Consider the following 24,423-nt stretch of genomic DNA (forward strand, 5'->3'; position numbering starts at 1 on the left):
GAACTTGAGGCTGTAGCCAGTCTGCAGAGGTTGCAACCAATTCTTTTAATTTCAACAAAGGAGCAAAAAGTTACTGGGTTTGCCAATTCTTTAACGTAATTATCACTGCCAGCCAGCATCACTTCCATTTGTATTTAGTCTGAAAATCAGCCAGTTGGTTTTCATCCAGTTCCTCATCTCTGCCAGACATTGAGAAATCAGGGAAGCGGTTCATGTCCTCTGAGAAGGAGGCCTACAGCAAAGCAGCCTAGAGCAGAGGTTCAGTGTTCTTTCACTGCTACACAGGCTTGTTAAGCAAGAGGAATTAAAAACCTGGCATCCCACACCTGAAGGTTTTCAAGGAGGAGCAACACCTACATCAAAATACCAGCCTTTACATGACAAAGTCAGGTAGAGGGTCGTTTTAATGAAATTCCTTTAAAGAAGCAGTGCTGAGATCTCTTCCCCTGCTGATCTTGTCCCAGTTGATCCCAGTGCTGTAGGATCAATGGCATCAGCATGCTGTTGGGCATCATCACTGGGCTACATACTGCGGTCCCATCCCTATTTGAAGCATGAGTGTCTGTGAGCCAAAACCAGAGAAATATTTCATGTTCAGGATTTCATTTGGCTTTTCTTAGGAAATGTTGTGGAAAGACAGATAAATAGGGATGCTGGAGGTAAAACAAAGTACCCTGTTAGACAGGCAGAAGGGGAGACATGTTGCATATGTGTGTTTGAAGTTTGTGGTCTTAAATATTCATTGGGAAGATAATTCAGAACAGTAAAAAATTTTAATATTAATGCTCTCATCATTTTATAGGCACACTTTGCTGAGTACTGGAAGAATGGGTCTAACTCGGGGCTTTTGGAATTGCCAGTCCCCACATTGCTTGATATCCATGTGATGATGTCCTTTCTTGTCCTAAATTAAATGCAAATGGTTTTAGATGTCATTCTACTAACAGGTCACCTCCAGACTTGCTTGATATGTGAGGCTCTGCTTCCTGATTTAGTTTTGTCTGGACACCAAAGTTAGTTCATGTCTTAACATTTCATACTTCTACAGAGCAGTAAAGTTTCTCACCAAATCAGAACGGGCCCTTGTGTCTTTAGTATGATAGGCTATTAGTGTCCTCATTCAGGAGTTATAAAATATACTCTTCTTTTCAATGCCTTACTTTAATCTTAATGATAATGCAAGCCTAGATAAAACCTGAAAGTGTCATCAAAGATATAGTCAAACTTTAAGTCCCAGGAGGAACTTTGGCCTTTAATCATTTAGATAATTGTGGCAGCAGAGTGGATGAGTATATAAGGATTTTTTTGTTTGCTTGCTTTTTTGTTGTTGTTCCTTTTTTTCATACTTTAAAAAAATATATTGCTTTTAATCTCTAGTGCTTTATTCCTGATACAGGCAGGTCTGAAGCTGAAACCTAGTAGAAGTTGCACCCATTTTCACCAGGACGAATAGAGTCAATAGCTGTTTTTTCATTCCATTTGAGCACAAAACAGTTCTGGTTGGTAGTCTGGCCCAATGGTTTGGTTCTACTAGTCTCAGATAGGTCTAGATTTGAAACTTAATGATGAGAATTTCAATGTTAGTTGTTGGCTGATTCACTGTAGAGCATTTTTCTGTTTTGTAAAACATTTGGGCATTTTGCTTTAAGACCTGAAGTATATGCTGGTTTTGTACATTACGGTTATATTGCTGTGGAATGGGATTATGTTCTTTTTGTTAATTGAGAGAAACTTGTGTTCTCCTGTATTTCTGTATGTCCTTATATATTTTTGTACTGTTACAAAGTACCTTTATACTGATATACCACTGTTAAACTGGTTTAATTGTACCAATATGTTAAAGCAGTATAGTTCTTATATATCCTTGAAGGCTTAGTCTGAATAGTGGATGCATTTACAAGCTCCCTGTACAGGTAGGTGCATATCCTCCTGACCTGTAATGAGACCCATGCACGTGTCTGTGCCCCTTGACTCTGGTGCCCTGCAACATTTTTGAGAAAGAAATCTCATGAAGGGGTCTGAAACATGAGGGTGCTGTGGCACAGTCCAGCTAGGTTCCCCAGTCTCAGGATTAGGTTACTGGAGCCTCTGCACCATCTAGATGTAGTCAAAGGTGCCTGACTTCCAGTTGCTTTCGGTGGAAGTTAAGATCGTAACTAGATCTGCTCCCAAGTGATTTTCCAAGATTGGTATATCTTGCATGATCCAACTGGAAATAGGATTCCGATACCATGGGCTACAATTACCTGGCACGTCTCCACTATTATTTTATTGTTTGAAAGTTGTTATTATTATTATGCAGTCCAGTACCTCATTGGAATTATTATATATTTAAAGGGCCTTCAGTTTGTTTTTCTTTTTAACAGCTTAATACTTAATTCTTTTTGTACTAAATAAATATCAGATGTTCAGAAGATATTAATTTTTTTGTTGTTGTTTTTGCAGAATTTATTCCCCAGGCTTTTGGAATGCCCTTATCCCAAGTGATTGCTAATGACCGGGCCTACAAGCTCAAGCAAGACTCTCAGAGAGAAGAGCAAAAAGATGTTTCAGATTTTGTGGCCTTTCTCTTGCCGTTCGGAACTAAAAGGCAGAACAAAGAACTTTCAAGCAGTAACTCATCTCTTAGTTCAACCTCAGAAACACCGAACGAATCCACTTCTCCGAACACACCCGAGCCAGCGCCACGAGCAAGGAGGCGTGTAAGTGGACCCATCTTAATGTGGTGCATGCTAGTAGGTCCAGAGGGTCTAGCTGGAGGAGGAAAAATCCCTGTTGTGTCTGTGGATTGTGGAATATTTCTTCTGTCATGTTTAAACAGTGATTTTTTTTTTCAGGTGGAAGCTCTCCTGGTCAATACCAGAAAATGCTAACTGTAGTAGAAATCTTTCTCTGGTGCTGGTGGGAAAAGATCATATGGACTGTGCAAGTCTGTTACAGACTGTAAAGTGTCAGGAGATTATTTAGAAGTCTTCCTGTTCACTCCCTTTATCTACATCCTTCTGCCTACAGAGGTCTCTTAGATTTAACAAATTTCATCTGTCTTCAACCTGATTTTTTCAGCTGGGGAAGACTAAGCCTGTGAGATTGATATTGATATTTATATGTATGCTTATGTTAATCTAGCTCCACAAACTTGGAAATAAATCTAGCTATTAATCCCTATCCTAATATTAAATAAAAATCCCCATGGTCTAATTCTGATAGTGTCCTCAGTGGTAAGAATTTGTCAGAGTAGATTTGTAGCAGGCCTTTTGAAGGACATTTCTGCATACAGGCTATGAAAATGCCCTTGGCAGCAGAGTGCAGTGCGGTGTTTTGGTTTGGATGTTAATCCTGCATGGAAGATAGGTACCAGGTAGACCATTTCTCTGCAGGGTTCTGTTCCTTGTAAGTAAATTTTATGCTCTGAGCTTTCCAATTTTCCAGTAGTGCAGCTAGTAACAGTAGTAGATTTTATATTTTTTTTTTTTTTGTCACCATGGGATAGAGGTTCTAGAATTACTGCTTTTTAATTTCGTTTGCAATGGAGGGAGAAAAAATGCATAATAAAATGCTTTCAATAAAAAACCGTTACGTAATCTGAGAAAGAATTTGGGGTACAAGAGCAGACCCTGGAAAATAAAATATTTTCTTAGGATCTTCACCTTCTTTCATCCTTAGGATAAAACTTGCTTCAGAGAAAAGCTGTGTAGGGATCTTCAAGCCATAGTGTTAAGAGGGGTAGAACTGGAGTAAACTGCAAATTAAGAGAAGATAGAAGAGCCCCATGACCTGCCTTCTTTCCTTCTAGCTGTCGCCTGAAGCTTGAAGTGTCTACATTCTGCAAATAGCTGAGGGCATGATATTTGAAGATATTTGCGTTCTTATATATACGTAATGCACATCTATTGGCCTGTTCAGACCATATGAATAGGCAGTTGTGTTCACACAAAAGTGCAAAGTACACTTGAATAGAAGTGTGAAGGGAAACCCACCAGCTTACTTCAGAATTTGGCATAGGCAGTGCCAAAAATGAGAAATTCACTGTATACACCCATTGGCTTCAGAACATGTTTTCATATGAGCAAAAGATAGTTCATGTGTCCAGATATGGGTCACCTGCAGGTCTTTTCACCAAGTGTGCTAAGATCCCTGACGTGCATTTGTCCAGACAGCGAGCAGAAGGTAACTGGATCCTTTATTACATCCAAGGGATAGAGCTCCATCAGGACCAAGTTCCTAGAAGCCGGTGGGGGTTGGTTTGGTTTTTTGTTTTTTGTTAATGCCAGGATTGCAGCTTTCAGGGTCTTGAATTTGAGCCCTCAGTCCATAGTCATGAGGATGCCATAGCTCGTGGTTCACCTACAGAGAAGTAAGAGTAGACTAAGGTGTGGACAGTGTGAGTTTGAGGGAGCTGGCATGTTCTCTTGGGAACGAATCTCAGTTATTAAGTAATGCACTTCATGAATTGTCAATTATTTAACATTAATATCAACTCATGTCCCATATCTTGTCTGTCTTTGGTCTTTATACTTCTGCTTATCAGTGTTACTTACTCTACTCCCCTGAGGTTTTTTAGGGGATGGTAAGGAAGCCTGCACTTATTTTTTACCTCTTGGGCAGTTTTGCACTGTTTATTTTCAACCGTATCAAGGCAAATGCTTAAAAATACCCCTACAAATTACATGCAGCTGATACAATCAGTTTCTCACACAAATGCTGCACAGACACCTGGAGTTCAGTCCTCTTAAACTTAAATTGGAGGGATTGTTCATCACTTTGCAACACTTCTTTGCAACTGTGTCATTCACTTTTGTGTATCCCATTGAGTCTTCAAACACTCACCTGAGGCTTTCAGTAAGGGATATAAGGTAATGCTGGCTGCAGAGCTCACGGTATGAGTGCTGTGGTTATCTCTCCTCCAAGAGCTAGACAGAAATCACACATTTTTTGTGTAGGATTTTTGCCCAAGCAGTTGGAAGTTGAGACCCTAGTCATCAAGCAAGGCACTTTCTATGTGCTTATTGTAGAGAATATTCTGACTCTCTGCTAATATATTCTTTATGTATATAAATTATGCAGCCAAAATTTATTCAAGTATCAGGAGCCCGGTCATACTGCTTTTCTACTCAAATAGCATAATGTATGGATTGAAAATTATTATGTCATGGATAGTACTTGATCCCATGCATACTCTGTAATATTGCTCATCTTCTTAAAATAAAAAACCCTTCTACAACCCTTAAAAAGTAAAGAAAAGCTTCATCTGACCTTCGTTCCACACCTGTACCTCTGGCCTTCATTTTCTTTTTGCTCTTTCCATCTCCTCTTTAATCTCCACTTTCCTTCATGTCCCTGTGTGCTTAGCTTAACACTTGCCCAGTTTATTTAGATTTTGAGCTTGTCATGGTGGAGCAGGGACTGGTACCCATTATGTGCAAAGGTAAAGCCTAGTAGATGGAACTAGATTATTCTTTGGTTGCTGGGCGCTGCAGTCCGAGTAGCACTGTGTCTGTGTTAATAGTCCTGGAGTAGTGGGCAGCAATGTGCATGAACTCCTGCATCATTCCTCAGCAGTCATATAGGTCTGGCTGAGCCCAAACTCATGGGTCTGGCTGAGTTTGAGCTGGATCCATGGAGTATGTTGGTAGAGGTTTTCCTGCGCGCTTTGAAATTTAAAATCAGAGCTTGCCTGGACTTGGTGTTGCCAAGCAGTGCTGTACTTCAGCCACTGAACTCAAGGTCACTCTTCCTAAAGCCAGCTCAGTGCCCCAGTTAATCCACAACTTTGATAAAATGCCCAAGGATAATGGTGAACTGACTGTATTTACATCTATTTTAGGGATCTGAATCCGACTTAAGTGACTCCATGATAGTAATGATTCATGAGGTGAGGATGCTTTGCAGACAGGGAAGGACCAGTAAAGGCAGGGTATAAAGGAGGACACCTGTCATACAGGAGCTGCCTGGGAGCTGCAGCGGTGGATTAGTGTTTTCAGTGTCAGTCGACTACTTTTGATGTCTGAAACCCCAAACTCTTAAAAACAAAATAGAAAAATTGTTCAGTTGGAATTTTACACACATGGATCATAGCCAGAGATGCTTGTTTGGCGTTGGCTTTTTTGTTTGGTTTTTTGGGGGTTGTTTTCCCCTTTTGGCAGGAAATGGTAAAGGGAATCAAGCAAATGTACTTCTGAGAGACATCAGAAATCAAGGCCAAAGTTGCATTTCGAAGGGTCTAATCATTGTTTAGAGATGTGGGTCCAAACAAATCTAAAAACTTCATTTCATTTTATAAGTCTTCCCTGAATTATAAGAAACAGAACTACACCTGATAAGTTCGATGCTTTTGGTTTTTTAAAGATACTATGAACTAAAAATTTTTAAATTCATTTGAAATCTCAGTGGACTTTGTACAAGTTGCCTATGAGTCAGAAATCTTTGTAAAGTTCAGTTGTCTAGGTTGATGGAAGAAAATACTTCTAGAGCTTGAAATTCCCTAGTAGTTGTACAGTTCTCATTTAATAGACATAGAGATCTCACCAGCAGTTTATGAAATACCAGTCAGCAGAACAGTGTGCTTTTAAGAAAGTAGTTGTCAGTTTTGAATGGGAATTAACATTTTTTCATTATTTCTTAAGATGACATGTGGATCCCTGTATAGTACGTTTTATGTTATAGTAAAATGTATGCTTTGTTTCAGAAAGAAAGAAAAGAATTTACAATAGATATTTTAATGAGAACGAAAACAAAAATTTTTCTTTTTGTTTTAATATTATTTATAAGCCTAGATATTCCATAAAATGTTTTTGCCTGGCAAGCTTAAAAAAAATTGAAGGAAATGGTCGTTTTGAAGTGACAGTAATCTTTGTGGTTTGAAAAAAAGAACCTTATTTTTCAAGTGTGACCATTGAAACATGCCATAAACCTCCTTCTGCTTGTGCTGCTTTGTCCTTTACCGACTGCTTGAACTTCTGTGTCTTGCTGTAATCCAATCATAGTTTTCAAAGCTTTCATTGGAATTTTAATGATTTTGAAATACTAAGATACATGAAGTAGAGTTATCTAAAAAGTATTACCCCTCTACTTCTCTAGTGTGTCTTTGTTTTGTGATAACATGGGAATATTTCAGCCTCTGCAGTTGTATGCTTTTACATTATTAGTTAACTGTCTGTGGTGTATCGTTGTGAATCTGTTTGCATCATTTTACGGACACAATGGCCCAAGCTGAAGAAGAAATAGGGAATCATGTTTAACAATGTGTATATATCTCCATGCACATAAATTCTGTACTTCTGAGGTGCACACACAGACCGTGATTCATCCTTGTCCTGCAATATGTGCAGGCTTACAACGATAAAAAGGTGTGCTGAGTGATTGGAAAGCATTTCATTTTTTCAATATCTAATTTGTGTACTTTGTAGTATGGTAATAATAACATTGGTACCATTGTGATTTTCCCATCCATTACACTGGTATTATAACTTTGTTAATTTACAAAAACTGTGTAGCAAATTGTATTTTTGTTTAAAATGCGGGTAGGCAAAAGTATTTGTTAGATAAGGTCCTGTGGTGTTTAGATTTCTCCAGCCGTACTGATTTTTCATGTGTGTGTATTTTACAGGGCGCGATGTCTGTGGACTCTATTACAGATCTTGATGACAATCAGTCACGATTGTTAGAGGCTCTCCAGCTCTCTTTGCCAGCAGAAGCCCAGAGCAAGAAAGAAAAAGCAAGAGATAAGAAACTAAGCCTGAACCCTATTTACAGGCAGGTTCCCCGGCTTGTAGATAGTTGCTGTCAGCACTTGGAAAAGCATGGTAAGAATATTTTGTTTTCCCTGGAGTGGCAGATGTATTTTTATTATAATATAAATAAACACGTATTTTGAGAAGCAAGTATATACTTCCAGTTGAAAGGACATCTTTGAAAGTCAGACACTTTCCCTCCTATTTTGCCTCTTGCTAAAGATATCACAAATAATTACTTAGATGATATCTTCCCAAACTAAGGATCTATGCAAGAGGAGCTTGCAAACTGGCCCACACAGTACCGGGGAAGACACATTTCTTGGAGGTCATTCATCTCCTACTGGAGTGGTCAGCTCTGCAGGAGCAGCTCTTCACACCCCACAGGTTTACCCATACCTTGAGAATGAAAGTCTGAAATGTGCCAGTCAGCCTGGAGTCATTCTTTGCAACCAGTGGATCTTAAGGTGTAAGAGCTAAATTAACTGTTCATAATACAGTGCAAGACTTCTTTAGAAACAGCATTTGAAGATAGAGGCTCAGACAAAGGAAAAAAATCCCATGCTAAATTATATTGAGCTCCAAGAAGCTTTTTCCTGTTCACTACAAGGCTTGCAGGCTGGCTACTCAGTTTGTCCCTGGCTTGAGTCCTCCTGACCAGCCTCAGGCTCAGGCCTGCTTTCTCCAAAGGGAATTATAAACTCCTGCCAATATTCTGCTCATGTCTTCATGATCGTCCAGTCACAAATCTCCCACCAGCTTTATGTAATGCAGAAACAATAGTTAATCAAGGTATCTGTTCAACATCTCTCCCAATGTATCTTAGTCTTGTAAAGATTTTTAATGAGAATTGAAATACTTGGCCACAGCAAGACGGAGTTATCACATGGCCAGATAATAAACAAAGCATTAAGCAATAGTGACTGCAACACCATTTGATGCCTAATTTGACCAGAAAGAAATAATTTATTGACTCTGAATGAAAAGCTTTTGCAGATGAGGGACTGCAATTTAAAAAAACAATGTGAAGCTTTTACAATACATAATTGAAAACCATGTTGCTTACAAACATATAAAGGAAAACTGTGAAAGAGAGTAATTGTTAGCCTTTTACAGAGATTAGATACCATGGCTGACAAGTGTGTGTCGGGATGATTAAATTTGAGATGAAAGACTTCTGTCCCTTTAAACAAGGGTAGCTGGGTTTGGAGAGCATAAAGGTGCCTGAGTCAGCCAAAAAAGCCATCCAGCTGGGTCTCCTTTGGATACTGTGATTTTATGTCACTTGAACATCTGTGATAAATTTTTTAATCTGCTTAACCCATTGTCATAACAAAGATTCTTTTCTATACAACATTCTTTAATAAAAATATTTGCTTTACATTAAAGTTTCCTTTTAAAGAAAACTCACAGTGTTTTCTTGTGCATTTTCTAAGAATGCACTGTAGTACTCCGCAACACAATAATCTGAGATAATTTGGGGAAAATATTGGTGTTCTTTAGTTTTCAATTTAATCAGCCATCTACTAAACAGTCATCCGGATTAGTTGACTTTGAGAAATATAAAGATTGCAGAAGACAGACACTACTGTTTGCTAGTTGGCTTTAGGGATAATAGAGGGCTTTCTGTTCTAGCAACAATCCTCTAGCGACAGCATTCCAGGCTATATGATGGGCCGAGTTTCTGATTCTGAAAATACTTGCCTGTATGCGTAAGTCCTTTAGGCCAGTTTTTCAGCAGCAAATCACCTAGCTGTTTCTCATAAATGCTTTAAATGATAATTTTGAACATTATATGAAAAAAAAATGGTTATGTTTTTAGCCATAAAAGCCCCTGGCCTTGTTCACCTTCCCTTCACATCCCAGAGTTGTAAAGGCTTCACTTCTGCAGTGTAAAACAAATGCTGTAGGTTTGTGCATGAATTGGTAACCAGCCTCCAGTTTTTGCCCAATATGAGTATCTCCATCTCAGATGATTCCCTGCCAAAGTTCCTGGGTTTACTAAATATTATTCCATCAATGTAATTTTCTGTTAACCAAAGACTATCTGAATTTCTCTGATGAAAATCTGCAACTCCAAACACCACTGCAAAGCTACAGACCTCTAGCAAGCAGGTGTAGCCTCATGGCTGTCAAAAGGCATCTGTTTTGCAAGGTTATTTTACATCTCCTGTATGTCAGCAGAGAAAATGAATGTTGCAGAATAGCCTTTGTTAGACCATAAGCTTTTCAAAGTTTATAGGTAATTTAATCCTTTTTGCAAAAAAAAAGTCTCTAAAATGATGTTATGTACACAACTGTTTAAGTCTCTAAGATTCCCACTCACACTCTCATTGCAAAAGACCATGTAACCTCTAAGGGGACATTTACTCTCAAATTTTTCAGTTTCTGTTACTCGGCAAAGTAACAGAAGTAACTCATCCATTCGCTGACCGTGTTATCATTGGTTTGATATTCTGGTAATATCTACAGGGCTTGAAGAAGGTTTGAACTGATTTCTTATGAAATAGCAGGCAACAGCCATTCCCAAATCACTTTAAGTCTAAATGACACAAGAGGCACACCTGTGCGTTGCCTAAAGTACAACAGTACTTCTTTATAGCTTTCCCTCTATATAATAGCTGTTCTTACCCTATAAACTGCACACAACTCCCAGGTAGAATTCTTCCCCATGGTAATCTGCCTGCGTGTCCAACTTATGTCCCTTTGAAGGAAACTCTCAGCTTTGTCTTGACAGGCACTACAGAGCCAGCGGGTAACCCCAAACATGCTTCCTGCATCCAAAGGCACAGCTCAGTGCCCAAGTATTTAGTTATTTTATTGTCTGTTTCATTCGATGGCAGTCCTGGAAGTGTCACCTCCACACGCTGAGCAGTGCCTCACTTCTCTCTGTACCTCTGGCCCTCATGGAGTAGCAGCGGCACTACCAAAATGGCATCACAAGAAATGTCGTGGAGATGATGTTTTGCAGGTTAGGTGATGTGAGGTCCTTAAAAATTACAGTGGGTGGCTTCTTAATCCAAGACAACTGAGTTTTGCCTCAGCATGGTAAGTACAAGTTTGTAGAGAAATACGTTGTGGGGTTTTTTATTCTTTTAAGTACACACATTGCCAGCCCAGATTGCTTTGGTTCTATGCAATTTTCAGCAGAAAATTAAACAATAAAACGGTTGTCTGATGTGCTACATTTGCAGGTCTCCAGACAGTAGGAATATTCAGAGTTGGAAGCTCAAAAAAGAGAGTAAGACAGGTGAGTGGATATGGATACGCTTTTCCCTCATCAGCCGTGATACAAACAAACCTGATTCCTTTCTGTTAAGTGATTTTGTCCCCATCCATCACCTGGTGAAATTCAGGCTTTCTGGGTCAGTGACTTTATTGGGTTTTTGATGGCTTGTAACAGGCCATTTCCAGTGATCTTTTACATTTGGTGAAATCCTTGTCAGGTTCTCAGCAGGTTAACAGTCTCTGTATGTTTTGCTCTGCGGAAGTAGCACAGGGTTGGAGATCCAAATAGACTATGGTGATGAAATTTTCCAAAGGTTACACTGCAGGGAAAAAAAAATATCTTGGCTGCTAGTTTCATCTCAGAAACAGCTGAAGCTCCCAAAGTAAACGCAAACTGTAAATCTTTTTTGAAAACTCACAGTATGAGAAAATACGCAAGTACAGAACAATCTCTTTGACCCTCACATTGCTGCTCCCAAATATCACCTTTCTTTTACCCCTGTTAAACTTGAAGGTCAGAGCAGATCCATCCAAGTCCTAGTCTCAGCCAAATGTTGAAAAAGCAAAGATAGCAGACAGTTAGGTTCCAGAGACAAAGTCAGAAGTGGGTGTTTCCTCAGGCCTACATGTTGCATTGCTATTCCCAGAAATTGGGGGGAATACACCTTGAATTAGAGCAGTGGAGAACAGTGCTTAATGGTTACATGATGCTTAGGAATGGAATAAAAAGTTACAGGAAAATACCCCTGCCAGGAAGTGTAAGACCAGAAAGATCAAATAGAAAAAAGCAAAAGAAAGCTTGACATCTGATCCCAGAAATAATAGTTCTTTGTTGCAAAAACTACACAGTATAATGTTTGGCATTCTGGAAAGTTACCTTGGATAGCTAAACTGACTCGATTTGGGCTCGTGGGACAGTATAGCCTACTGAGTTTTAGCTTATTCTCTAGCAGTTTGTATTGCTGGGTGGCTGGTGTGACACAAAGCTAAAAACATTTGTGGTCTGCAGAGGCAGTTGTTAGAGCAACACTGAACTACATAAAGTATTGAGAAGTAAGTTGCCTGTCATTTGCATTGCAAGCTTCAGTGTCAAAACGTGTATTATCATACAGGAGTGAACACAATTCTGGGGAAAAAGCAGAGGGCTTGTATAATTTATTTGTAAACTAAGCCTTTCTTCGAATATCAATTACTTTCACCAGTGTTTCTTTTACTGTGTTTTCAGAAGCTGAGGAAATCAAGAGATTTGGGTACTTATTTATGTGTTCTGTTACATGGACTAATTTATTGAATTAGGTGAACTAATATATTTCATTAAACAACATGGAAGCATCAGCTTGGCCCTTGCAGTTACAATAATAAATGCTGTCAACACGAACACATGGGAAAGTCTGGATTCAATTAAAATTCCACTCATTTTCTGAACCATGGAAAGCCAAACCCAGTATTCAGATTTTGATGTGCTTTTGCAGCTGTTCATTAGTTGATTTCTTGTGTAGAAAGTAGGCATAGCTTTGTTTCCCTTCCTCCCCCAGTTAGAAAATACCCTATTTCAACTGTAGTTTGTTGCAATAAATACATAAGGAAGTTAATGCATGTGCCAGTGGGCTTTTGAGTTGATGAGCAGGGAGAGGAAATCTAGAACAAGCATGCCTATTACAAACCGCCTCCTTCGCATTCAGTGGGGTGAGGGACAAAGATTCCTGAGTTAATGTTGATTCAAGGTCTGGTACATCGGGATGTCAGGTACCAGCTTGTGCCCAGAAACTATACCGATGCTTGAGCAGAGCATCCCTGCTGAGCTTAGGGTGGGCAGCCCGCTATGCAAGGCCTGGTGACTTGGTGGCAGTTCTGCAGGTGGAGCAACCTCTGGACCCTGAGGCTGAAGAGCAATGTGGCTGGAGCTCTGCTCTCCCATCCTCTCTCCCAGGCCAGATGTCCTCAGCTCTCATGTCTTAAGCTCCAATGGATGCTGTAGCTCACCAGGTGTATTTTCCAAAAGTCTGGAAGTATTCCCTGTGAATGAAGTCTGAGACACGTGAAGTTTAAACTTAGAAATATACAGTTTTTAACCACCATGATACCTGGGCCACCTGAAATGTGGCCATGTTTCACCAATGACTATCTGATATTGTGCTAATTAGGACATCTCTGTAGGCCTCACAGGATATCGGATCAGAAGTGCCATACTGAAGACTGTAATAGCAGTTTATGATTTAGACAGCTGTTTGGGAAGTCTGAATTCCTGATGCAGTGCTAATCTGTTTCCCTGGCTGCTTTTGGGCAGTAAGTTCAGAACCAGTGTTCTCGATAGAGGTAATTTATGGTGCTCCGTGGGGATGTTCCGCATTTACCACCAGTCTGAAGAGAGGAATTGAGCTGGGAATGAAATCCCCAGGTTGGCACTGGAAAATTTTTGACCACAAATCAGCAGGGGGAAGTATAATACTAGATAAAGAACAAATTCTGGACTTCATTGCATAATTATTCATCATTAGTAATGACTGATATTAATAATGTTAAAAGTAGTCTTAATAAATTAAGCTGTAGTTTTTCTAGATTACCTTTCACACCCATCATGAAAGCACTATTTCAGCTGGAGGTACAGGATTTTCTTCATGCCTCCACACTATACACACTCAAGATAGATTTGCCTGTGATCAAGATTTGCCACAGGTTATCACAGACACGTAGTTTGCCTCTGACTTACCTTTCTCCTTCTTTTTGATAGGTCTGTAGTAAGCCTGGTAAAGAAAGCTGATACCTCAAACTTCCTCTTGTTTAGCAAGGTTTAGTTATGTTTACTCTCCGAGAAGATATATGTGAGATCATGATACCTCATAATATTAGCAAAGATAGGAAATACTTTTAAAACATCTCGACTATTTTCAAAATGAAAAGACAGTAAAAGGTGCAGCTCTCAGCCTGAAGAAAGTGTTCTGCTCTTGGTGCTGGGAAATCTCTCCAGAAAGGCAGGCTTTCATCTCTTCGTAAGGCATATTGAATGTGGGAGAGGGATTTCTTCTGCCTTTGGGAAGTGTGATACCTTTGAATGATACAGAATTTGACTGTAGCTGGAAAAAAACAGCAATACCTTGTAACGGTATTAGCTTGCTGTTTGTTAACTCCCTAATGATGATCACTTAGTGAACATAACTAAATTAGGAAGGCAGAACAAGATGCATGCGGACAAATGCCATGAAGTCTTAGTGAACCTGGCTGCTTACTGCTTATGCTTAAATATCGTCTTAAACCCACAAGAGAAATGTGAGTTTGATGGATATTAACATTGTCTTATTATTAATGTTTTTGTACAAAACTGTAAATGTCATGAAATGCAATTTCAGTCTCTCTGGCCCTAAAATCTAGGGATAATGTAGCAAGGTGGTATAAGAAAGTCTTTCTTGCAGCTTTCCTTATTCTTTCTGGTTTCTGCCTTTGATATTAATCTTACATTTCTGCAAAAATTATATTTACTTGGGCACAGTTTTTCATAAAAGAGTGCCATGTATTAGCTGGAAAGAAAGAATCGTATTTTATTACAGTCCAGTACAAACTTTAAGTTATGTATCATGGAATAGGCAGTAATTAGACTTGAATTGTATCTTTGACCAATCTGAAAAAGTGAAAATGAGCAGATCTACATCTTAAAAGTTTTTCTGTGTTGGGTTGTGCTAATTGGGACAATAAGTGACTGCGGTTTTTTGTCATGATCTTTTTCAGTTACGTGAAGAGTTTGACCGGGGCATAGATGTTGTATTAGACGAAGAGCACAGCATTCATGATGTTGCTGCTTTGTTAAAGGAATTTCTGCGTGACATGCCTGACCCACTTCTTACCAGAGAACTTTATACTCCTTTCATCAACACTCTCTGTGAGCTCTATGGCATCTTCATTTGCCTGTTTCCAAAAGCCTACCTGTTTGAATTCTTTGATCTCTCTTAACCATATTCTTTTTTTCTGTGCTTTTAATAATATAGCCTTGATTTGCTCCAAATATTTGTACAGTATAAATTTGCTGAGGTCTTTCCTTGGTTTTCATACTGTGTGAGTGTAGCCCAGAAAACTAGAACAACAAAGATTTCACGTATTATACCTATTTTTGCATTTGTATATAGGATGCGATTCATGTTATCTATTAAATCCTGACCCTGTCGCATTGGTTCAGCGGTAGCAGATGACAGACTCCCATTTGAATCCTGGTATCTTAGCACCATTAATGGTTTTAATTTTTAGAGCTGTTCACTGACCAAAATTCCAGTCTGGCTTCAGAAACCGAACTTCAAAAGTTCAAGTTTCATCATAGTTAATGGTCCTCAAAGCCATCATATTAAGTACTCCCAAATGTGTTGCCTAAGACCTGAGTGCAGACTCTCACAGATTTGGGAAAAAGTAAAGTTGGACCCTTCAAGCTTTAGCTGCTGCCTGGTATGTGTTTTTCAGATTCTTTCTAGCCCTTGTGTCTGAGATCCTGCCTCTGTCCCACCTCTGTCACTGGCTACCATTGCATTTACGCGGTTCAAGTAATGGTGGTTACAAAATATCCTTTATATCTCTAGTTGCTTTTTCCAGACTCCCAGTACCTCAGAGTACCTCCCAGAAAACCCATTTAAAATGGCTACAGCATAAACCTGACTGGAATGCTTCCCAATGGTGCCCTCTAGATACCAGTAGCTATACCTAAATTAATGGAGTAAGTAGGAAATTAAGCAGAATGTTTGTGTCTAGTGACAGTGATGGAGTGTGCAACATGGATTTGGCTCTCTCACAGGCTGAGAAAAGATCCCATGAACCTATGAGCAAAAAGTTGACCAACCAAAGCAAAAATCCCATAACAGTATTCGTTACACTTTCGCTATTTCCTTAGAGTTTTCTCTTTTTCTTCTGACATTATAAGGAAAATGATCCTTAAACAAAGCTATTCTTACGCCTTCCTTTGGGCTGGGAACAGTATATTTGTTCTGTGTTTAGGTTAGTTGGAGTGATTTTCTTAGAATGTATTTTTTCCCCTCTTAGTATTAGAGCCAGATGAACAGCTAAGCACCTTACAGCTTCTCATTTATCTTCTACCTCCCTGTAACTGCGATACCCTACACCGGCTGCTGCAGTTTCTCTCCACGGTGGCTGGCCACGCAGAAGACACCAGAGACAAAGATGGCCAAGAGGTAAGTCCTGGTCGCTTGTGTCCTTCGACTTTGCTTAATTTTTGATCCGAAAAGAGATCTTTAAAGCTGTGAAACAAACACGATGGTGGCATACCCCTGAAACATGGGAGAGATTTCATATTCTTGCCTGCACATTTGCCATTTAGTTGTTTACCATGTTCTTAGAGCTGTGAAAGTTTAATTTTTATATGAATTCATCAGTAAAGCATCTACCACTTCCTTTGGGAGATTCACAGCGTAATCGACTTCATTGTTAAGATCATCTAATGCTGTCCATCCTTTTTTGCCCCCTTGCTTTATCTTACTATATTCTGTGGAAAGAATTCTCACCTTGAAAAATGTCAGGCATTCAAGAGTATGCTTTTTCATTCTCTTCTCGTTCTCTGTTGTTGCTTTCTTATATGACCTTTGGACATAGCAGTTCGCTTCTTGGTTCCCTTGGCTTCTTTGTGTGCACTGGGTAGTGGAGAATAAAAAATAAAGGACAGGAACTCTAGCTGTGTCCTTGCAACTGGCAGACCTATCACTAGTTGGAGTCAGGGTCCACCTTTGCCTGTTTTCCTTCTGGCCTCCTTACTGTTGCATCTGGGCCAAGTTCAATGGAGAGGTTGGAGTGCACCCACCCCAGAGAGTCGAGAACACTGTGTGCCGGAGCCGTACTTCCGAGCGCTCACACGCGTGCGCCTGCGCCGTTCACACTAGGAAAGATCTGAAAATCCAGGCTTTCCATTTTCTACCAGGAAAATGCTTGAACTAGCGGGCTGCTCTGCAAAAGGGGGCAACTCTGTTAACTTTGAATGAGATGGATACCGTCTCCCACTGCTTTACAAAATTGTACCCATTTATCTGTGGGAAGGAGTTCTCTGTCCTCTGAACTGCAGCAGGGACTGCTTTTGAGGCTCTTCTGAAACTCCTAGAGAATTTTGTCTTCCAGACGGAAAACCCTGCTGACTTCTGTCAAATTTGGACACCTTTTGCAGTTGGCTGGTTTTAACAATTGGCACTTTGAGACTAAGTTTTGCTGAATTTCTGCCTGAAGTCCTAACTTCCAATGTGCTGTATGTGACTTCAAGGCCTATTTCACTTTTAAATCCACTTTAAATGCTATTATTTTTGTCCTCAGCAAGGATTTGATAAAAAATTACACCACTATGATGGAAAGAATTTAAAAAGAGCAGCCTGTAACAATTTTACTGTGCTTAAAAACATGTATAAGCCAGCTAAGGTCATGGTCGCCCTGGTCCTGCAAAGTGTTCTCTGCTGGTTCAGGAATGTACCCAAGGGGATCTTATTGCAGGGCTAGAGGACGCTGCTTAAGAGAGTTGGTTTGGCCCAACAGTTGTATTAAAGGCTTTTTCATTCCCCTTAACCGTACATCAGCTCTGCTACAGGTATTTTGGCAAGGCAAATTTCTGTAAGTTGTCTTGGCAGTATTGTAAGCATAAGGAATATTATGTGCAATTGGATACCTTTTATAGATAATACAGTATTCTGCTTACAATTATTTAAGCTATTCATGAATAATGAAGTGAATAAAGGCATACAAGGAAGAGAAAATATTTTATCAGACTGTTTGCTATCATCGGAAGGAAAACAGCCAAGCTTTGGCACGCAAACCCTCTTCAGGATTTCTTTCAAAAGCCCTCTTCTCATGAAGATGGATGAGTAACTTCATTAAAATTACTCATTCAGTTAATTTAAGGGGATATGTTTGCAACATTTTTTAAGGGATGCCCTGAGGCTGCCCTTAAGAAAAGACTCACTGTTTGTACAAACAGCCTGTACATGCAGATCCAGGCGCAGCCAGAGGTTGCCCCTGGCACACTCAAGGCACCGCATGCCTGTGCGTCCTTGGTGGCGCAGTACTCTGAGAGTGTTTAAAAAGCAGCTCACCCGAAAAGCAGCCGGGTGCGTGGTGGTGCGCAAATAAGGGAGTGTGCTGTACTCGTAGTCATGCTGGGATGAGTCTCTAAACAAAGAGCCAACATGTTTGTTACGACTGCCCATGCACCTACTTAGCGCAGATGTCTTTCCGAGATTACACAGTGGTCCCACCGATAAAAGGAAAAGTTTGGTTTGCTGTCCTCTCTGTGCTGTCTAGTTGAGCTCTGTAAAAAATAAGCCAGGTGCAGTCGGTGCACAGTTGTAAGTTTGACTAGAGTATTCAGTAAATGACCAGCTACCAAAAAAAAAAAAAAATAAATTTAAACACTACTTTAAAAAGATTTGTCTTGTACCACTCATTTCTTGAAATGCTGTTTTTACTGCCTCTTTTTGGTGCCTCTTCCTGTCCTTTCTTTAAATTAATTAGTTCAAACGTAACTGAAACAAATGAAAAATAATTCTCATGATATTTTTTTGTTCTTTAAAAAAAGCTTGCAAGAAATACTGGGTCAACAGCTGAAATTCACTTACAGTCTTATATAGTCAAACTGCTGGCACCTTCTTCTGCATTCCCAGAATAGCAACCAAGTGGAGACACAGAGAGGAAGCACATGACCCCTGCTTTTTGCTCTGTTGAAGAATAGAAGGGAAAACAAGTAGTCTAATCACAAATATCACAGTGAAAATTTTGATTTAATAACCTATATGACATATTTTTCGGATAATTTCTATCTAGTCTAGTATGTATTCCTAACCTTCTGCTTCCTCCACAATGAGGTTACTATTGCTTCTTTGAGCACAGGGTTGTAAAAGTAGGAAAAAAGGAAAAAACCAAGAAAACAAAACAAAAATAACCTGCCCAACAAGTAAACGTTTGACATTTCTAGGAAATGAGCAAAAAAGACAGGAAAATACTAGTAAAAATAATGAGCATGCTCCTTAATTATCTAAACTGTTTAAACATGGAAAAGTGTGTTCTTCCTCACTGTATCTGTTTCAAATCATGAGTGCTACTTGAGAAAGCTAACAGTTCTCAGCATTTGGTCCTAAGAGACAGTAATACGCCAAGGTGGTGAAGTAGGAGGGAGGTTTCCCTGAGTTCGGAAGTATGCCACTGCTGAGCTTCCAGGGAATTAAGAGCAGGCAGCCCTTCCAACCTCTACTCCTCCAATCCATTTGAAAATATATCCAGAAAATCCACAGAGCTTGTTGCAGGGATGTCCAAACAAGGTTTTTCAACGTTTCTAAAAATTGTTCATGTTTTTTTATTTGACTAGCGCTCAGTTTTGGTTTTGATGAATGAAGCATCTGCCAAATGAGGAGAGTGTGTATGTGTGTTTGTCTGTGTGTAGGGCTGTGTGTGTAGGTATGTCTGTGTGTAGATGTGTATGTGTGTATATGTGTGTATATGCATATCTGTACACATTAGAACCTGGGAGACCCCACCTCATTTATGTTCTGTTTTCTAGATTACTGGGAACAAAATGACATCACTTAACCTGGCTACCATCTTTGGCCCTAACTTGTTGCACAAACAGAAATCTACAGACAAAGAATTCTCAGTTCAAAGCTCAGCTCGAGCTGAAGAGAGTACTGCTATCATAGCTGTCGTACAAAAGATGATTGAAAACTATGAAGCCCTTTTCATGGTAGGTGGATGTTTCTTCACGTTACTCCTATGTATTTTTAAGTTAAATGAGGAAATACCTTGTTGGTATTAAAGTAGGCTATGATGAAATAAACTGTGGAAACTGCATTAAACTAGGGTCAATTATTATCGGTAGAAAAAGCAGTCTTCTATCAAGGAGAATGCTTTGCAGTAAGCAGTAGTGTTAAAAATGTGTACTTACATCTTGCCTGGAATGGTTTCTGTGCAGATAAGAGTATCTTCCTTAGAAGATTACTGTCTGTGGAAATGATGGGGTTGGCTATTCGGTTGTACACTAAACAACGTACCAGCATTGCTCATTAGTTTTGAAGACAAGACTGAAAACAACCTTTCACCTCCCAGTTTTGGAAGTCAGGGAGCCAATTTTTCTGCAGGGAGTAAAAGATCCTTGGTTAATTTAAGGAACAGCCTCCCCTACCAAAGACTTTCTTCTTGGTTGGATGGGAAGGAAGGACAAAGCTTTCCCATTTGTCAGTTGGATAAAAGGAGTAAAGCATAAATTTGTGTAGTTCATGATCTCCTTTCTGTTCTCTTGCTGAAGTTCTTCATAAAAGAAGTGATGACCTTGGACTTGGACATACATGGTGTTTACTTAAGATGCAGCTTAGTTAAATCACATTCCCCATGCCTAGCAGTTACCTGGACAATTTATTCTGTGGCTTTACCTTTTCCTCTTTTTGTCTACAAAATTCTGGGTCGGCTCACTGTGGCTTGTGCTCCAGAGTAGCAGAGGCCAGTCAGACCTAGTGGTGGGCACTATCCTGTCTTCATTTTAGTACGCATACATATCTTAACAAAACCGGTAGCCTTGAAAAGGTGAAAATAGCTTTGGTTGTTGTGTCTTGAAACTAAGCAGCACTGTATGTTACGCTGAGGAGATTGGTTCCCAAAACAAGAGGAGAAACACTCTGGAAACCTCTTTTAGTGCTCCAGCAAAGGTAGATGCTGGATACCTTGATGGGAGAAGATGGACAAGCCTGAACTGTGGGCATGCAGGACTGATGGCCACATAGTACTGTAAGGGGAAGGTGTCTACCAGATTTCAACAGGGAGAAGAGCATGAGAAAGCAGTTACAAGCCCTGCCTATCAGCCTTAGCCTCAAATGAACTTCTTTGTGGTTTTCTCATCTTTTCCCTCACGCTATATTGCCTTTCATGACATCCTTGGCTTTATGTTTATTCTTTTTCCAGTGAGACACTCAACAATCTTCTTTTTCTTTTTTTAATGCTTTGCACAGTTTGGGGAAACTTCAGGTGTTACTTTTCCTTCCACAGCAGGAAAATAAAGAGACAGAACTGCACCCTTATGCGAAGGTCTGCTGGCCCAGAGTATGGTGGCACTAGCAAGTTTAAAATAATACTTCAATGAGAATACTTGCAATTCTTGAAGTTTTCTTATTGTTGTTTCTCTTTAAGAACATTTTATAGCACAGACATGTTTTAGTACATAATACTTAGGCACACATTCCAACTTTCAATGTGGAAAGGGTGGGGCTTAGGGTTAGACTAACCTACATATGGTCTCTCTTAATCGTGACGGATTTATTCCTTTATCTCTTCAGTGCCTGCATTTTTATCTGAAGGTTAAACAAAGTGTAGGGGAAAAAAAGTTTTCTTTCGTTTTCCAGAGTAGCTTTTCAGATTGTGGAGGTTGATTAGAATCAGATTTCAAAATGAGAGGCTAGCTGCATGTGAGAGAAAGACAAACCTATCTCAGATGCTATCCTGAAAGCTGGATGCATGGATGTGAAATTTATAGAAATGTCTAACAGCTGAGCATCTCTGGGTGCTTTCACTCTTCCCATTGCCATAGTTTAACAAACAACATGGCAAGTTCTGCCTCTTTTCTGGAGTAATGTCTTGACTCACACGTGGTACTTGATCTGTAGGATTGTGTCAAATTGCTCATAGTTGGCATTTTATAAAGCTTCTACCAGGGTTTACATTCATCTTTTTCATGTTTTCATCAGCAGCACGGAGACACTCTTTGTATTCTGAAGATAATTAGCCCAGTGCATCATTTGGTAATAGATGCATTGAAAGGAAAAGACTTGTACATGTCATTGCAATAAAGCTCTGATCGTTTGAAATTGGGCAGCAGCAATTCATTTTCCAAACCCGTAGGAGTGGGGCCAAACCAGAACTGCTGTTTATACTTGACATTTATGCTACTTGCAAGAAGAAAAACATCTGGACTCGAGCATTCAGCTACAGCTGTAACATACAGTGTGTTGCTGCTAAGGTGGTTTTGTATTTGGTTTATTTTTTTTTTCCTGTTACTTTTGCATATGGGCAGGGAGGTTATAAAACTCTGATTGGCTTCAGCATTGAAACTGGAACAACATTTGTGAAATAAAACCTGGGAAACCAGGATGTGTTGTGGCACCCAGACCACAATATCAGAATGATTCTGACATATCGGTGGGTCGGGAAGGTTCTGTTTGTCAGAACAACCCAGGATGCTGGGGACTGATTTTATTAAGCATTTATCATTGACATCAGTAATAGACAAACGTGGATTTCTTATAGAAGATGGCTTCTGACCTTGCTTCACTGATGTTCAGAATGTTAAAGCCTTTCGTATCCAATTCTTATCCATTTCAGTGAGTCTTAGGGATGCATTAAAACATTTTCTGGGAATGTACAAAGGACTGTTCTTTGCCAGTCTCTACACTATGCCTGGCAACTGAATGCGGCGAGGCACAACTCATCCACGCTTGTCTCATTGGCTTTGACTTGGCATTTAGAGCAGCTTGGTCATGCATTTTCATCTCCTAGCACCCAGATCCAGCTCTGCTGCAAAGAATTACTACATGGTATCTGAAATGTCTTATTTTTACTGTTAGAGGCTACTGTGGCCTCCCCACTAAGGAGGCAGTCACATGCTGCCTCTCTGTGCCACATCAGTATCAAGGGACAGCACAAAGGAGACACTTCAAGGGTCCCTTCACCCTTCTGTGTCCCAATAGCTGTGACTCTTATGTAGCACCCAGCCCCAAAATCTCAGAATATCTCCTACTCTTCTGGAGTCCTGACAACCCCAGAGGCCTCTGATGAGTCCCAGTATGTGCTCTAACAACGGCAACAGCTGGTATTTTGGCAGTGCCTTGGCTTCCCCTCTGTCCCTGAATTTCAAGTTCTCATCCTTCTGCTCAGCCACAACTTCCAGTTAAACAATTAATTCAATAATATTTATTGCAGCTCTATAACATCTTCCTGAGATACCGATACAGCAGTTCTCTATAAGTGTGAGTTTATAATTGCATGCATATCATTTCTACACTTGCAAGTTAGTTAGCTAAAGTGAAGTAAATTGCTGCACAGGAGGAAACCCAAAACCCAGTAGATAGCTAGAAAGGAGACCATCAGTACAAATCCAGTTGAAGGATTGTAGATTAGTACGCCCTCATTCACTCAGATAAAGGTCCTATAGCTCAGAACAGTTAAGTTTGGGGTTTGCACATGCTTTCAGTTGGAACTGAACTTCCTGTTGGAACTTTTTCAGATTCATTTTTATGGAATGAAAGACTGGGTTTTATTTTTTTTAATAATGGAAAAAATATTTTTATTTTTCTGAGAAAGTCTTCTCAGTAGACTCTTACAAGTTTACCAACTTGATATAAAGCTGAGTAGTAAGTTACATAGAGAAAGATGTGGATTCTGCTTTACCCTCAAACTGTATCTGGAGTTTATTCTACTGTATAGAAAGGCTGTCTAAACAGAGAAGTTACAGCACACCAGGTTTCCAAAAATGCATTCCTATAAAAAGAAGATGATATAATTAAAGACTGGAATATCAATGACCATCAGTAAGATATTTTTCCAGCTTGGAGGCTAAATACAGTTTTTAAAAAAGGAATATGTGGTCACACAAGTTTTTCATAGACATTTTTGATTAATTTGAATTAAATGATGCATATCTTCATTTATTTTCAAATTATTTCCTTTTTTAAAGAAATACAACTTTTCTGTAACTTGACTCCCTAAATACCTCCCAAACTGAGGTATTGCCCTGAGGAATCTATTAGTAATTCTATTCCTATTTCCCAGGAAATGTCAGGGAGAACAAATGGCCCGTGCAGTGTGACCTGAAGGTCAAGAGATTCAGGCTCTGACAAATTGCATCCAGAAACATATTGCACAGTTGATGACCCCTTGCTGAGATTGTCTTGCCTCCAGCTCCATCCATCATGAGTGAACCTGGGCTGTTGGTTCAAGTTTCTCAGATGGTTTCACCTGTTTCAGTGCTTTGAAGGTTGAGCTGAATGTTCCACTGTGATGTGGACAAACTCACTTAAGGATTGATAAGACTCATGTAAAATGCAGTTGGAAGCACAAAGTTTACTTGGGCAGGATGTTACTATATCCTGCAGCAGCTGAAGTTGTCAAGTGTTTTGAAGGTTCATCTCTATATAAAGTGCACTAGAGAGAGTTAACAAGTCAGAAGGCCAAACTCCAAAGAAGATGACACAAATTCTGGCTGAGCCTGTTGCTACTACCCAAAGTCCAGTGTATCTGGAGATCCAGCAGGACCCACTTGTAAACATTAGTTACAGACAGATGAACTCTGTAATTACTTATATTGAGTAGAAGTTCTGACTGAGCATAAGCAGGAATTTAAATGCTTCTAGATCCCAGGATTTGGCCATATGGATACCTGAACATTAAATGTTTATAAGGCTTCATTTAGAAAAATGTTGACCTTTGGCAGCTCTCACTGGAATGAAGCAATAGAAAAACTTCATAT

General features: G+C 39.6%; 1 protein-coding gene across 1 annotated transcript in view; it reads left to right on the forward strand.

Moving 5' to 3' along the window:
* Nucleotides 1-24,423, forward strand: part of ARHGAP6 (Rho GTPase activating protein 6) — a 124,836-nt gene that overhangs the window by 89,780 nt on the left and 10,633 nt on the right. Inside the window, exons 4-9 of the mRNA XM_035901727.1 lie at nucleotides 2,446-2,702; nucleotides 7,607-7,802; nucleotides 10,925-10,980; nucleotides 14,682-14,832; nucleotides 15,975-16,123; nucleotides 19,477-19,656. Coding sequence (XP_035757620.1) covers nucleotides 2,446-2,702; nucleotides 7,607-7,802; nucleotides 10,925-10,980; nucleotides 14,682-14,832; nucleotides 15,975-16,123; nucleotides 19,477-19,656 — 989 coding nt within the window. The remainder of the gene's footprint in view (nucleotides 1-2,445; nucleotides 2,703-7,606; nucleotides 7,803-10,924; nucleotides 10,981-14,681; nucleotides 14,833-15,974; nucleotides 16,124-19,476; nucleotides 19,657-24,423) is intronic.

This window comes from Egretta garzetta, unplaced genomic scaffold (genome assembly GCF_000687185.1).
Source record: "Egretta garzetta isolate BGI_Z169 unplaced genomic scaffold, ASM68718v1 scaffold49, whole genome shotgun sequence".
NCBI lineage: Eukaryota > Metazoa > Chordata > Aves > Pelecaniformes > Ardeidae > Egretta > Egretta garzetta.